General features: G+C 44.9%; 1 protein-coding gene across 1 annotated transcript in view; it reads right to left on the bottom strand.

Annotated features, from left to right (window-relative positions):
* ATP6V0A2 (ATPase H+ transporting V0 subunit a2) overlaps positions 1–16,579 on the bottom strand; it is a 721,136-nt gene that overhangs the window by 246,363 nt on the left and 458,194 nt on the right. Inside the window, exon 12 of the mRNA XM_069619692.1 lies at positions 5,375–5,532. Coding sequence (XP_069475793.1) covers positions 5,375–5,532 — 158 coding nt within the window. The remainder of the gene's footprint in view (positions 1–5,374; positions 5,533–16,579) is intronic.

Below are 16,579 nucleotides of genomic sequence, written 5' to 3'. Positions count from 1 at the left end.
TTATCTGCCTAGCCCAGATATCTGTCTATCGCTAGGGACGGATTGCGTTGATATGCAATTCCCAATTTACGCCGTCATCTCCCCCCACGTCTTGACTCACTTTTTTCTGAGTCATTTATGGAACTAGCAGCTGATCTTCAAATTAAAATTACTAATTTGATTATAGTGGGGGGACTTAAATCTTAGATCTATCTACTGCTCAATTCTTTGATGCTATGAGTGATCTGGATTTTAAACAGCTTGTTTGAGAGCCTATCCATCGTTTGGGCAATATCTTGGACCTTGTTTTCACCCCCGAGCCGTTGGCCAGGGCTTTTCCTGCTTTTCAGGTTGTTTCTTTTCCTATTAAGCTGGAGGTTGCCCGTCTAATAGCTACTCTGCTGAAGGCTGCCAAATGCATCTGGTCTCAGTAGCAAAGGATAGTGTTATCTCTCTTATTAGATATTAATACAATCGCGTCCAGGTAGTTGATCTATCCTTCTTGACACAGGCCCTTACCGCGACAGTGGATTATCTTGTTCCACTGCACTCTTGTGAAGCCCGGAAGCGCCCTTATGAATCTTGGCTTAATGACAATACTAAATCTCTTTGCTTAAAAACCAGGCAAGCAGAACGCAAAGGTCTTCCTACTGTCTGAATGATAAGCTTGCACTGCAGCAATTCTGCCCTGGCTGCACACGTCACCCCAAAACACATGACATCCTGTCGTCTATCTCTTCTGCTTCCCCCCCTGCACCAACATCTCTTGGACCCCCCTCGGCTGCCCCCACCCCTGCCCCTCTTCTCTCATCCCTCTCCACTGTCACACCGAAGAGGTCTCTAGACAAGTCCAGTCTATGAAAGCCTCCTTCAAACAGGTGGAACCCAGCCCCTCCAAAGCCATCAAGGGCAATACTGACACTCTCGCTCCAGCCTTTGCCGACCTCTGCAACCTTTCTTTTGCCACTGGAGTTTTCCCTTCATCTCTAAAGGACTCTGTTGTGCGCACACTGCTCAAAAAACCCTCCGCCGACCCATCCATTCTGGCAAACTATCACCCGATCTCTATCACTCCTTTCCTGGGAAAACCCCTGGAAAAGCTGGCTGTAACTCAAATTACCCTTCATACTTAAACTGTTGGTTGCCTCCATGACATCAGTCTGGCTTAAGAGCATCCAGAGGCAAGGAAACTGCTCTTCTGGACACCAGTGAAGACCTGCTCACAAATCTTGACTCCAACTCTCCCTCTGTCCTCATTCTTCTCGACCTCTCTTATGCTTTCGATAGGTAAACCACATCCTGATCACCTGCTCTGTGATACCCTGGTGTGGCTTGCATCCTTTCTCTCTGACCGGCCCTCCCAGGTGGAACTCAAGCCTTTTCTCTCCACAACCATCTCTACTTGTGGTGTCCCCCAGGGATCTAACCTTTCCCCCTGGTTCTTCAATATCTACATGGCCTCCTTGGCCCACAGGATCTATACCTTTACCTCTAACTTTCAGTGGTATGTGGATGACACGCAGTTCTCTTTCAGGTTAACTTGGCCTCCTACTCCTCCTCCTCCTCCTCCTCCTCCTCATCCTTCTCATCCTTGCTCATCCTTGCTCATCCCAGACTGGCAATTCAGGCTTGGTGTGCTGCTAACGATCTATGCCTGAATGCCAGTAAGAAAGAGATCGTCCTCATTGGGACCCCTGCTCCTGCTTTCCCACTTTTTCACTGGCCTGCTTCCCATGGCCCAGTGCCCTCACCTACTAATAAGAAAACATATTGGGGTCATTTTCGACCCCACTCTCTTCTTCTCTTCTCACATCTCAGACATCTCCAAAAAGTCAAACTACCAACTGCACCTCCTCAGAGTTATTGTACCTTTTCTTACTTTCTTTCAGAGGCTGAACACCTCGAGAGCCCTCTCCAGGCTGGACCATTGCAACAGCCTCTTTCTCAATCTTCCTACTTCTACTCTCCGTCCTCTACAACTCATCCAGAACAGTACTGCGTGACTTATCCTTGGCCTCAAGACGTGGGACTGCATCTCTCCAGCGCTGAAATCCCTCCACTGGCACCCCATTGTAGCAAGGATCAAGTTTAAGACCCTCTGCATAATCCACATGGCTTTCTGGGGCCAGAGCCCGCACTATCTACAATGCTCTCTTCCTAAATATTCTCCCTCTTGAACCCTCCGCTCGTCGTCCTCCAACTATCTGCGAGTGAGCCGCTTTCACAAACAGATTTGGGGGTAAATCTTTCCTCTGCAGGTACTTCCCTCTGGAACAGCCTTCCTTCCTCTCTCTGTTTTGAGCTTAAGTTCTGGAAACTCCTCAAGACATTCCCTTTCTCCCCCACTTCCCCACTAACCTCCTTTCTTTTCTCTACACCCTCCTTCTACTCTCTAACTCTGTTCAGTTTTTGCTGACTGGCTGCCTGGGTCACCTCTAGAGCCTAAAGTCCCAGGCTCCCTGCCAGTCTTTTGCATTTGCTTTCGGGCTGCTGCACTTTGTGCTACATTGCAGCACTTCAGCTTACGCTCCTGAGTGGAGCAACCTCTCTGCACTTAACCCAGGGCCCTGCTGGACCTGACTCTTTGTTCCCACCTAACCTTACGCCCACCCCCCCATCCCTGCACCTCCGTCTGTATGTATGCATGCATGCATGACCTAGCCACTCCTGCCCCCCCCGCAACGATTTCTGTCCCCCCTCCCCCGTCCCAAGCTTGGTCTCAACTGTACCACTTCATGCACTTGCACTAGGAGAAATGTCATCAGGCCTGGTATGCTAGTTTTTCTGTTTAGATCATTCGGAATTTTCAAAGCCTAAGAATGATTACTGTTTTCCCTTGTTCCCATCCCACCTTGAAGCGATTTGAAGCACTTCACCTGTGTATAAATGCTACATAAATAAACAATATATAAAATAAAATTATGCGATACCCTACCTCCATCCTTGAGGCTAAACATACCCTCTATACGGGCAGAGTGGAAGGTGCCCTCAACCAACCAAAGGAATTGTTTTCTCTTGTGCACTCACTCTCTTCAGATGGTAATCCCTTGGCAGGAGTTGTTCCTTCCCATATTCTGTGTGATTCTCTCTCTGAATTTTGTATACACAAAATTGATCACATCTGCACTCAAATGGACCTCAGAGCAAGTACCCCCTCTTCGGATACCTTGATTTATGCCCCCTTGCATTCTTGGTCTTACATCCCCCTGTTCACCTCAGAAGATATGTTGGCCACCAATTTAAACTTAAGTCGGTCTCCCCTCTTGATCCAATCCCTCTATGCGTCCTAAAAAATTATGCCAGATGTGGCCCCTTGGGTCAACCAGGCAGTTAATTCTTCTTGAGTGTCCAGTTCTATTCCTATTGATCTGAAGCAAACCCTTGTTATCCCACTCTTGAGAAAAAAAAAAACTTTCCTTGGTATAACTATTCCTGCAAACTTTCGTCCGATCCCTCTCCTTCCTTTTCTCAAGAAGGTCTTGGAATCTTGGATTTCCCACCCTGCTCAACGCCTACTTGGAGAATTCCTAAAAGACCCCTTTCAATCAGGATTCCGTCCGGGCCGTGGCACATAGTGTGTTCTTGTACTGCTATGGACGATCTGGCGTGACTATCCGACATGGGATTGGGTGCATTGATTTTACTAGATCTATCAGCCGCTTTAGATACGGTTGACTGCTCCATCCTGTTGGAACGCATTGTTTTAGCTGGCATCTCTGGCCCGGTCCTGTCATGGTTTACTTCCTTCCTGACGGATAGAGGACGAATCCTCTCTCTTTCTTCCTTTTGTTCACGCTAGACTCCTCGTCTGTGGGGTCCCGCAGGTCGCCGCCTTGTCCCCCATTTTATTCAACGTCTACACCCATCCCTTAGCTGGCTTCATCCACTCCCATGGCCGCAGCTGTTACTCGTGTGCTGATGGCACACAGATTATAGAGTGGCTTAATCTGTTGCAACCTGACACCTTATCTCAGTTTAGGGGTTACTTGGAGGCAGTGGGGTGTTGGATGAGCAACAACTGGCTTAAAGTGAATGGAGACAAGACAAGTTCTTGTAGTTGCCCCCCCCCCTACTACTTCTCTGTGGACTACTTTGTTCTGGCCTATAGCTCTTGGACCTCTTCCTTCTCATGTGTCTGTTGAAAACCTTGGAGCCTAAAATGTCTTCCCTCGCTATGAAGGCCCAAGTAAGTGCCATCTGTCAAGCTGGTCACTTCTACCTAAATATTCTTCGGAAGGTTTTGCCATGTGTTCCCTTGCAACGTTATGCTTTATGGAGTGGCTGGTACTGGTACTGAGCCGTATTGACTATTGTAATACCCTGTATTTGGCTCAGCCCCAATATCTTATTTGTCGTTTGCAGAACCTCACGGCCAGAGTTGCTACTGGCACCCCATATGGCTCTCATATTTTACTGATCTTGCATGCATTGCATGGACTCCCCGTGTCTAAGCGAACTGAATTACAATCTTTATGTATCGTTCATGGGGTTTTCTATGGTCAGGGTGCGGAATGCCTGCAAATGAAGTTTCAAAAATTCTGGGATGCCCTCTCTGCTCCCAGGATGCCCGTCTTGTTTCAGATTGTGCTACAGACTTTCGAGGCAGGGCTAGGGGGTGGGGGAAGTGACTTTTCGGTTGCTGGTGCCACGTCATGGATCTCACTGCCACGATCAGTGAGGGCTACTGAGGACCACCAGGCATTTAGGCGCTCACTGAAAAACATCTTGTTTTAGCTGCATGGGTCGTTTTCAGCCTCTGTTGGTAATTTAGTGTCAAGATGCCTTTGCGTGAACGCTATAAATTCAGTCAACATAACAATTTAAGTAATGCAAGAAGGCTTTACTTGCATCCAAAAGTCAGGATACAGTTCAAGCGAAAGGAAAAAAAGTAGGGGTTCGACTGATGTCAATGGAAGGAAAGTCACAAAAACGAAATCTTTCCTAACTGGACTTATCTGCCTCCCTGCTCTCAGACCTGTGCTTGTGGGATAGGGGGAACATGCCCTCTGCTTCTGTCTGCATTATGATTTCGGGGGAATTGAGGGACTAAACAACAGGTCGTATAATGGCACTTCCTCGATTGAATGATGATTTAGGGAGTCTGGAAGGACTCAACAACGGGTCGTGTAATGGCCCTTGCTCGTAATATTAAAATACATACAGTTATCTCAAATATCCATACAAAAAATATCACAGTCACGGTATATTAAAAACCAAAAGCATACTAATATAGTACTCTTGAAGAAACAAGTAGACCAAAATTCTGACTGGCAGAAGGAGGACATGAAAAAAATAAATCAGTATTTTTTTTTTTATATTTAACAATTCATCTTGCACACATGAAAGTTTGCAGAGATATAGCCAAATCTATACATGAAAATATATCCTCACTTACCCCCAAATATTTGCAGAAAACATTGCAGACACATTCCAGCTTGAACCAAATATGTTCATTGACTTCGAAAAACAGTCATTATAGATTAGCCCAGTATATATAGAAAATAGTCCCATCAGCAGGATAATGTATCGCCCGTCAAAGAGCATCTTCATAATCTGTTAATTAATGAAACATTGTTTTATCACCAATATCCATTCACTGTAAGCAGTAATCTACTTGCTGAGTTTACAAAACTTGCTATAACAGCAGCATCTTGACAGGCAACATTTGCTTGAGTAAACATATAGAAAGGGGTCACTCAGTACACGATGAGACCCAAAATAAGGTATTTAGCACTGGTGTAATCAAATAGTTTGAAAGCAGTGTGCGTTTCTTATTGGTACTGGGTCTTTTGCTCGACCCGGACTGCTCGCTCCTCCAACTGCTCGTCATTAGGTGGCTGCCAGTTTGGACTGGTAGACCTGTTTAACAGGTCCTGCTAGCCTTTTACTGGCTCGGTCTAAACTGTGGTGACAGGTTCCTAGCAGTAGGTGGCAGCACGGTGTCCCCAGAGAGGCTTGATACGAACAACTGTGTCTTAGTGACTGCATGACTATGTGAGGATTGGAGCACTGAGCGCAGGGACAGTTTACAGGAAAGAGAACTGGGAGTGAGGAAGATCTTTATTTATTATTAATTATGATTGTAGCTCACAGAGCTTTAACATAATACATCTACAACCAAATTCATGAGACAAATATTCATGTAGCATAACAAATATTGTTACATTATTACATAGTTGAAAACTTCAAAAGTATAAAAACAATCAGTCAATCATTCCGGATTACTTATTTAATTTAGCTAGATTTGATTTCATAAATTCATTTTACAAAATAACATTTATCAAGTAACATTCATAAAATAAAATACTTTCACAAACGTAATTCCATAAAATCCATAAGGATAGTACTGGTACTAACTTTTGAATCACGTAATAGACATGTATAACATGGAGCTGAATCTGCACGAGTGGTGAGGAGCAGTGACTCGGACTCAGCGTACTCACAGCATAACACATTAAAGTGCATAATACATAAATCCAAACTAGTCACATGTGATCAGAGCATCAAATGAATTTACAACTTAATTTATCATTGCCTGCAATCATTTTGGTATGGTATGGATTCCTACCTTACCATGCTTCAGTAGCTCCTTCCAAATCCTGAAAAGTGCATTGATTTGTGGCCTGAGTTCAAACAATAGCGCCAAAATGACTCTGACTTAATATTGTTGGGATGAGAGACATAAGCCCCCAGTCTACTTACATATAGTGGGCCATGTTACTTGCACTCTGTTAGAACGTGCTGGGCGGTCTCCAAGTGGTTCCCAAACCCACAAGAACAGGAAAGCCTCGCCTCCTTTGTTATATCCTGCTCCGGTGTGAGAACAGACAGTACTGGCAGCTTGGCAATTCTTAGAAGGAGCGGACTCTATGTAATTCAGGGGAAAGGGGAAGGGCAGAACAACAAGTATCCCTGAGGTGCTTTATAACTATGTACCAGTTGTTCCATTAGGCTATAACTGGTTAAAGTGGCCAAGTGTACGTAGTTTTTGCACCAATCCCATTGCTCAATTTTTCGGGATGCTTTCCTCCTCAGCTCATGCAGGCGTCTCTCCATCATAGGCTTGCAGCCCGCAATGGTAAGTTCTCCAAGTGCCAAAGTGGCTAATGTAACAGATTTTCTCGAAGGTGGTGGTTTACCCAACAAATTTAGTAAGGGGCAGGTTGGTTGCTTACAGGACTTTAAAAATAGTAAGCAGTGCTTTTTGATAACCATAGATGAGAGTGAGATAAGGCCTAGCTGAAGGCGTAAAGATTTCTATTGGGACACTAGGCCCCAGCATTTTGCCAAAATCTTCCCTTCAAGGTTTTCAGCCGTGTTAGATCCTTCATGCTAAGAGCCTCCATGCCATAAAGCAATGAGATACTAAAGCATTGTCTGTAAAGGGTCAAAATGCCTTTAAGGCTGAAACCAATTTAGAGATAGCCTTGCACTATCTTACCTCCCTCAACTCTACATAGTCAGACTTCGTGGTAAATTCCACTCCCAAGTACTTGCAGCAATGCACTCGCTCAATGACATTTCCACTAACTACCAAGGTGGGGATCATCACAGGTTTATGAAAGACATGCATTGGCTTAGTCTTATCAAAGTTCAACCAGAGATCCTGCTCTAAGGCATATTTTAGTAAAACATCCATAACTCTTTTTAGCCCTGAGATGGTATGATCAAAGATGATAGGTCATCAGCGTATGATATCAACAGACGCTGACCCCCCTGATCTTTGGCGGCAGGTGTATGCAGCATGTAGTGCCTTGGGGAGCTTGCAAAGGGATATGTTAAAAAGGACCGGGGGCAAGGGGGCAACCCTTTTTTTACCCCACGGTTGATGCTGATCAGGGCCGAAATTAGGCCCTTATCGTGTAATCTGACTTGGACGGAAGTGTTCTTGTGTAGGCCCATAATGGCTAACAGGAGGTCTTTTGGGCAACCCAATCGCTTCATTTTTTTCCCAAAGTTTCCCCCTATTGACTGTATCAAAAGCGACCTTGAAGTCAATCATTACCACATATTGGCCAGGTTGGTCTTTAGATTTAGCCGGAATTGGGCAGTCCCAGAGCCAGAGTGAAATCCCATTTGCTGAGTAGACAATTAGATTCCATCGAGGTTACTAGTCTTGCCAGAAATAGGGACATGAAGCTTTTACCAGTTGCGTCGAACATTACTAGTAGCTGGACATTTTCGGGAAGTGTTCTGGGTCCTTTCTTATGGATTGGGACCAAGTTCGACCTTCGCCATGATGCAGGAATCTGGCCTTCATAGCTCACTTTGTTAAATAGGAAGTACAATATTTCTCCCCTAGAAAATTGCATTCTTCTTCAATAAGACATTTGGGAGTCCATTAGGACCAGGGACTCTAGAGTCTTTCAGGGAAGAGATTTTCCGGCCAATTTCCTTGCGGGATAAATTGACAGTAAATTTCTCGCCCGCACGTGTATAGGCTTCACAGTTGGGGCGACAGGATCATAGAAATGTTTTCTAATGTACTTTGACCACTCATTCTTCCCAATTACACACAACTTCTGAGGGGGGATATCAAAGTTCAAGTCTCTGAGCAGTTTCCAAAACTTACGAGAGTCCCCATTATTCGCAATTACAACCAAGTATTGCCACTGCCTGAGGTTAACTAATCCTTCACTCATCTTCAATATCGGTTTTTGGCTTTCTTAATGCCACCAGTGCTAGCTGGGGCGGAATGCTGCTTCCTGATCTTAGTTAATTCGTGCTTGAGAGGTTTTTTGGATTCCTTCATTGTCCTGTCAAAATGATATTTCTTGTAATTACGAGTAATCGATAAAATACTTTTATATGCCGCTAAAGATCAGGTAGAGTCTTCCAGCACTCTCAATACTCCTGTCTGTCCAGCAGATTCTACAGCCAGAGTGATTTCTTTCAAGTACAACAACTGGACCCTGGGTGTGGACAGGAGTTGATCCCCACTGTGTGCAGGGAGACTATGGCGTGATCACTGAAGTTTGTGTGAGTAATATTCAGCTTGCTAATACAAGGGGTGGCTGTAATCCAGAGTAGATGACTTATTCCCGACCTTCCAAGTACTGTTTCCTGGGATATCACCCTTAACTATTCCGTTCAACAGGAAACAATCCCAGCCATACAAGAAATCAACCCAGGATGTACCTTTGCCATTACCTTTAGCAGCCAGATTGAGAACAGACTTACTTTTAACAGGTTTCATTTATTACATGGAGGCATTTGCAACGTGCATTCAGGTCGCCTCCTCCATATATTTGTGCAGATTCATCCTGGTTTTGGATGTCACCGATGACATTGAGAACCGAATCTACAACATCAGTGACTACCAGCCCGAGAGGATCATAAACATTTATAACATTGATATCCACCACCTCATTATTTCGTCTCACACAGACCGCCAAACATATGGGCTGTCAGATTTAGTCTGTATTTTTTTGGCTTTCAAATCATTTTGCACCCCCACAAAAAGGCCACCATAGGGACCGCCTCAAGGGCCCTTCTTTGCCAGTACTTGGAAGATCTGAAAACCATCAAGAGTTCAGACAAAGCCATACTTCTTGTAGAAGAAAAGTCTCATTCTTTAGCAGAAGATCTATGGACCCCCCCAGGCTCGATGAGATGGGAAAATCCTCTGGTGTTTCAAGTACAAATGGCCATATCTCAATTTCCAGTTGGAGGGCCATTTCTGCTATTTGAGACCAGCCAATTCAGTATGCCCAAAATGTTGGCTTGCAGAGCAGAGCTGTTATAAGGCATATTTCCAGAGTTGCGCATTGTGGTCATTTTGGCTTTAAGAGTTCTAATTTCAGACTGCTGAATTGGTTTGATGATGATCACCTCCTCAACCACAACCAACTCATAGCCTAACTCGGCATTTCGGGCACTGAATGATCTAATGAATTGAGCGGTTTCATCTGTACAGTAGTAGATTTTGCTGAATTAGCAGTTGGGGTCCTTAATTGGTTCAAAAAAATCAAAATCCTTGGTGTCCAGGATCCTAAGCGGCAGTTTTTCTCATTTTAGGGAGAGGAAATCAGCTATATTAATATGAGGATGTAGTTTAGATTTGCTGGGGGCTTTTTCCCTGATAGTAATGGTACGAGGCAAGTTGTTTGCCGCTACCTACAGGGTATTATCAGAGATCATACATTCATAATTTCCCAGGTCAGTTGGGTGTAGCAATAGATTAGTGTCGGGCCTCAGGGATTGAGGATGCTTTTCTTTATTCAGTGGAGCCGGAGATGGACTTGATGGTCCTGCCACATTACTGTTTTTATTGGCACGATCTTGCTTGGGACATTGGTGGGTATCATTCAGCACCCAGGTCGTAAGTGTGCCGATAAGTCTGTGGGCCTTCTTATTTTTCCTAGTGCTCTTTTTTGTTCTTTTAATAAGGGGGGGCCATCCTAGGGGCCTCCTGCGAGTTGTCATCTGGCTATGTTTGTGTAGGATCCACATTAATTATTGCCACCTTACGATTTCATTGCTTTCTTTTCCTTTGCTGTTTACGGGTCAAATGGATAGAAGAGGATTCACTGGGGAGTCTGTCCGTCTCCTCCCCCTCAGTCATGTTGGGATCGCGATGGCTGTGCTGCTTATTGCTCTCATTAAAATGTGCCTGGTTTCAGAGTTGCTGCAGCGATCAATTCATCTAAGGCTCTGTCATCGCCGAAATCTGGTGTACTTTGACTGGTCAAAAGTGTAACCTCCCCCCAGATCTTCCCACACAGCTTCAATAGTGTATTGCAGTACCGATATTTAAGCTTGGGCCATGCAATTGTTGCCAGGGTTACTGCTGGAGGACGCAATGGTACCCCCCAAATCAGTAGTGCATATATTAGGTGAGGCTGAGAGTCTTAGCCCCCTGTCCTCCAATGCTTCCAGCTCAGCATTCTCCAAAGTGGCCAGATTATCCTCCACCCCCTATATGTGGCCTTGTTGTCCCTCAAGTCCCAGTATCTGTTGATGTTGTAGATCATTGGGTGCAAGGGAATCCCTGATGGAGTAGTACAAGGCCAGCAGAGAGTGGTTATCATCTATGGCCGAAAAAGAGGCATCAAAGTGGGAGGAATGGTTGGTTCCACTAGGAGGTACGTCATTAATTAGTAGCTGGATTGGATTTTGGATTGGACGCGAAGTATGAGTTAAAGGTGTCGGTTTTACCTTCCCTATTCGAGTCCCTATTCGAGTTCCCTCTAGGAGAGCTGGTTACTCGTGGTCTGGAGTTATTTGCCTTAGATCCTTTAGCTCGATTTTGGAACCCTGAGCTAATAGAGCTTTTAGAATTTGGAACATTTTTCTTCTGTTTATGATTGTTGGATCACAGACCCATTTTTCCGGGCATATTCAGGACAGGAATCCAGAGGAGTAGAGCATATACCACAGGATTAGTGGCTGTTAGCCGCTCCCACCAGCAATGATGTTTAAGTACGGTTCAAGGAGTTACACTCTAGTCAGTGTGGAAATCCGCACTCAAGGAACTGTCACCAGGACCGATACCAAGAGGGGTATCAAAACAAAAAGGTAAACTCCCAAATTTTTTGTTGTAGGGGGAACAATTCTCAAACGGGAGTGAAAATACAGTTAGGCAAAGAAAGAAGAATTGTTTACCCCTCTCTATACAGACCCGGAAATTAGAGATGGGAGTGGTACTTACATGGTATTTAACGTACAGAAAACATGGAGATCACACACTCGATACATATCAAAAATGCAGTACAACTGAAATTAGAAGAAAATATACCTATTTTAATAGTACATGGTACAAGTGTGTGTGATCTCCATGTTTTCTGTACGTTAAATACCATGTAGGTACTACTCCCATCTCTAGTTTCCGGGTCTGTGTAGAGAAGGACACCAAGAGGTACATGACTGACTTGAATAAAACAGTGACATACAAAAGTAGTGCAGTCACGACTCTTAATTACGGTTGTCGTTCAGTTGTGGTGTGCAATCACTGCAGAAATTGAGTAGAAAGGGACATGCTGCGTCAGACTATGTCTCTCAGTAAACAAAAAACCTAGCGGAACACACTTCCGGAACGCACTCCTGGTTAACAAAGATGGGGTGTTGAAGGACTTACTGGCGAGTCATTCAAAAGCTCAATGCCGCCTCCCACTTCCACTCCGTAGATGTATCGGGGTAGGGTGTTTGTGGGTGCCTTCTTCAGGTGAGAGGCGTTGTTTAGAGTCTCCAACTTCTCCAGCACCCCAGCATAGACTGCAGGAACTGCGAGTAGACTTGCCACAACTCTGCTCCGCTCTGCATGGAGCAGAGTTTTTGTAGTGGCTCCTCCTTCACAGTCAGCTGGGTAGCAGGCAAGCAAGGACAAGGGAAAAACACTAGCAACTGCAAGTCAACTCGCCACAACTCTGCTTCGCTTGGAGCCAGGTTTTTGTAGTGGCTCCTCCTTCACAGTCACCTGGGCAACAGGCAAGCAAGGAAAAGGAAAAAACACTAGCGACTGCGGTTACTGCGAGTCAACTCACCACAACCAAAGTTATATTTTGTTTAGACAGATGTTGCTTTACACGTTGCTACACACGATAGGATATTCTTTGAGAGAAGTGAAGAGGAGCACTGAGGGCAGCGAGCAGACATATTTCAGGTGCAGTCTGGATTACTCAATGTCCCTGGACTAGAGGGGTTCCCCTATCAATCCTTAGCTCTTCCTCTCCCGTAGATCGGAGGGAGGACATACACAAATAATCACAGGAAACTCACATTACGTGGCTCCTAGGATATAGCAGCAGATCCCCTGAGAGGGGATAGTTTGTGTGTTTAGGCATGGAAGAGGCACAAAGTAAGGGTTTTGACACCTTTATTTTAGGACCACTTAAACTTGCGGACTGCTGGTATTATTTGGGTGGGAAGTAAATTTTGCCAGAAGAACAATGGGGCAAATGGAAGTCTGAAGCCTGTGACCAGGTGACTGCTTTTGCTCCCAACTCATATTTTAAAAGGTTAAGGTACCACGATAAAATATTTAGAAATGTTGTCAATGACTAGTCCCTGATCTAATGCACACCCTACAGGTGTCTATAGGGTAGAGGGTGAGAATATTATAATCTCTTAGTGCTTTAGGCATCAGATGTGTGACTTGAGAAAATTATATACTTGCTGCTCATCCGTACTGACGGCAGTCGGTTTTAATTTCTGTGATAAAAATAGGTAATGGAAACAGATGGTCCCACTGGCATCCAAATTTATTAATGTTTTACGAGTAAAGCGTGACTATCTTTACTTTCTCCCTGCCCCTCCCCCAGAACTGTAAAGTTTCATGGTGCTAGCTTTCCAGATACCTAGACACAGATTTATGTGGCGGGTGGGCAATGGGCAGAAGTCAGAGAAAAAATGAATAGGACTCCCTCTCTTTGGTCTATTCCTATGGGGCAAAAATGATGTCAAGAATTCTGACCAGTCACTGTTTATTACAAAGTTGTTATTCTTTATGTATAACCCATGCACTTTACATTTTATATAGTTGCTAGCATTATCTTCTCTACATATGAGCTAGCTGAACATCTGAATCGGCATTTTCATTAACAAACTTCCACATCAGAAAAATAAAAACACTTAATACAAGAGTCAAGGTTTGAGGATTTATTGCCAGCTCATTACTGAAACCGAGTGGGAGCTTTCTCGTAATATGATGTATTGTCCCAAGAATAGGTGGATGAACTGATATATTAAACTCTGCGGAGGAAAAATAAGTAAAGCATACTCATTTATGAAACCCCCTGTTATTATGTCACTGTACACCATTATATTCTGTTTGCCACTCGCCATGTTTAAACCACTGTCTCTAGCTTGCATGAGGTGAGATGGTAGACTGTACTCAGCATGTTACAGTTAGAAAAGCGATTTGCCCACCATGAAAGAATGCTTGCCGTTAACTGTTCACACTTCTGATGTATATCCCTTTCAGCGTAGCTAAGTGTGTTCTCTGCTCTCACTTTCCCAATGAAAGCTGGCTTTAGATGCCAGAAGTCGTTCTATTACAAGGACTCTCACCTGCCTCAGAGCGGCGCGAAGCTTGAGGGAGTATATTCACCTTGGAGAAATGTATCACGTTATGCTGCTTTCACTGATGACACCAACAAGCATGGCAGAGTGCAGGGGGGATCAAAAGGCTGGAGAAGTTTGTTCTCGGTAAGCAATAATGTTGCAATGTGTGACCTTGCCAGGTTGAAGCCACCCCCCCTGCCATTGAAACTCATGTATTCATATGGTTATAAGAGACTGGGCCAAAGGAGGTAGGGGGGTTTACTTGCTCCAAAGTCTTGTGTTGCCGTTCGTTATATGTCTGCTATTGCTTTACTAATAAAGTGTTCATCAGTCCACCAAAATCGTGAGAGGTCATTTCTTCCACCACAAATCAAACTATGTGCATGTTCATTTTGTGTTATCTGGCCGGGGAAAACAAAAGATCTGAGGGAATATCCCAGTCTCCTGAGATATAGATCTATATGCGCAGGAAGCACCACTGTTCGTCAAAATAAAAAGAAATAGGAGGAGTTGAAGGTTTGGGGGGGATGCCAGTAAAATAAAACTGCCATTAGCTTAAAATTATAATCAAGGAGTGGGTTAAGAGGAATAGAGCACCAAATAAAAACAAAAAAAGGAGATTCGGTGGGGATACGTGTAGACGGATCGATGCAGGAAGTGGAAACATTAACATTAAAAAGTATAACTTCATGTTAACATTTCTTGTACAAAATGTACCAGCATCTTGACCAAATCCTTTCAAAGCCGGGAAGAGAATGCAACAGATAACATGGGGCAGCACAGCACAACCACAGCCCTTTCAATTTTGGGTTCTGTTCCTTTGCAGTCTCACTTGTGATGAATCTTCAGATGTCGACCCTTCTTCCCATGTGGCTCGGGAGGTGAGGCAGCTACCCAATAGTCCCTCTGGTGGTGGTACTCAGCGGGAGGATCACATGGATAGGGGAGGCCCCCCTTTGGGATTAGGCATGACCCTCTTGGCCAGCACAGTATCCCTTTGAACCTTCCACCTTCACTCAAAACCCCTCAAAATTCCCATTCCAATTCCCATTCCCCAATGCCCCCCTGTACTTCTGTAATACATCCCAAGTAAAAACCACTGAGACGAAGAGGCAACAAGTAATAAGGATCACTGACCGGAATAAATTCACACGCTCTAGTCTTTTGAGCGGTTCTATGTCATATCATCGGAAACCGTTTTTTCGACTGGTGTTTTTCCCCCCAAAAAATGGTGAATAAACTCAATATTTTATATTTTATTTTTGGAGGGGGTTCCCCCACCCAAACCCCCCCTCCTCCCATTTTTTTTCACTGTTGCTAACGCCTCCCCCAACCCTTTATATGCCCTTTCCGCCCCCTACCCCCCAAAATCTTGATGTGTTTTTTCAGCAAACATTTTTTGGAAAACCATCTGTCGAAAAAACAGGTGTCGATGATAGGACGTCGTACCTTTTGGGCAAAGTCATTTGTCAGCTGCCATTTAAAGTAGGCGAGGAAAGAGAAGGATGGCGTCTACCTTTTGCGCATGGCATCAGCTGCTGAGAGTCAGGCCAGGCTCTGGTGAGCCAGGGAAGCTGCCGAACTGCAGAGAAGATGTGCAGAGAACCGGAAAAGGCTCCAGTTTGCCCAAGAAGCGACCGAAATGCGGAAGTGAGGTGCAGAGGACGGAGAAGGCTCTGGCGTGCCTGAGAAGCCACCAAACTGCAGAGAAGACATGCAGTGGACCGGAGAAGGCTCCTGCGTGTCAAGAAGTCACTGAACTGCAGAGTAGACATGTGGAGGACCAGAGAAGGCTTTGGCGTGGCCAAGAAGCTGCTGAACTGCAGAGGAGACGCGCAGAAGACCGGGGAAGGCACAGGTGAACAACAGAAGCTGCTGCAGCACCAGGAAGACCCGCGAGCAACTGGAAGTGACGGCCAAGACCCAGCAGGTACTTGGGTGGCCAATACCAGGGTTGGGGAGAACCAGAGGGTGAGGGAAGCACAAAACAAGGTACAGTGACAGAAGTCATTGGGGAAGAGCTACCAAGTGAAGGGGGTCTGAGACCCATTCCAGAAAGACATCTCATGAACAGCATTAAGAGGGGATACAAACTATATGTGTACAAGTGGTGTTCACAGAAAGCAGTCGTTAGAGGTGAATTTATAGCTCAAGCAACGCAATACTACAGAGAGAAAGCCCTTATAACGCAGAAACTAGAAGAAGAAGTAAGAAACGCTGAAAAGCTCCATAAAACCCGCCAGATGCCTAGAGCCTGGCGAGACCTCAAAAAAGCTAGATCCAAACTTGAAAATCATATGGCGGACAAAACAGTGCAAATATTACTAAATACTAAACAGTCATATTACATCCTCGGGGGTAAAGCGAGTAAATTCTTGGCAGCCAAATTACGCAAACAGAAAGCGCGCAACCACATTACCCGGTTGAGAAATAGTAGTGGGGTATTGCAAACGGGAGATAAGGAGAAACTTGAACCGATGGTCCACTTCCACAAAAATCTAATGTCTAGGGAGGACCTGAACGCAGTATCTGAAAACCAGCTCTGCCATGAAAGGGTCGGGGAACCATAATTTTGCTTGGAAGAGAGATCCGGGCCATT

This window comes from Ambystoma mexicanum, chromosome 10, assembly GCF_040938575.1.
Source record: "Ambystoma mexicanum isolate Mex_15411 chromosome 10, UKY_AmexF1_1, whole genome shotgun sequence".
NCBI lineage: Eukaryota > Metazoa > Chordata > Amphibia > Caudata > Ambystomatidae > Ambystoma > Ambystoma mexicanum.
This window is presented reverse-complemented; position numbering and strand designations above follow the sequence as displayed.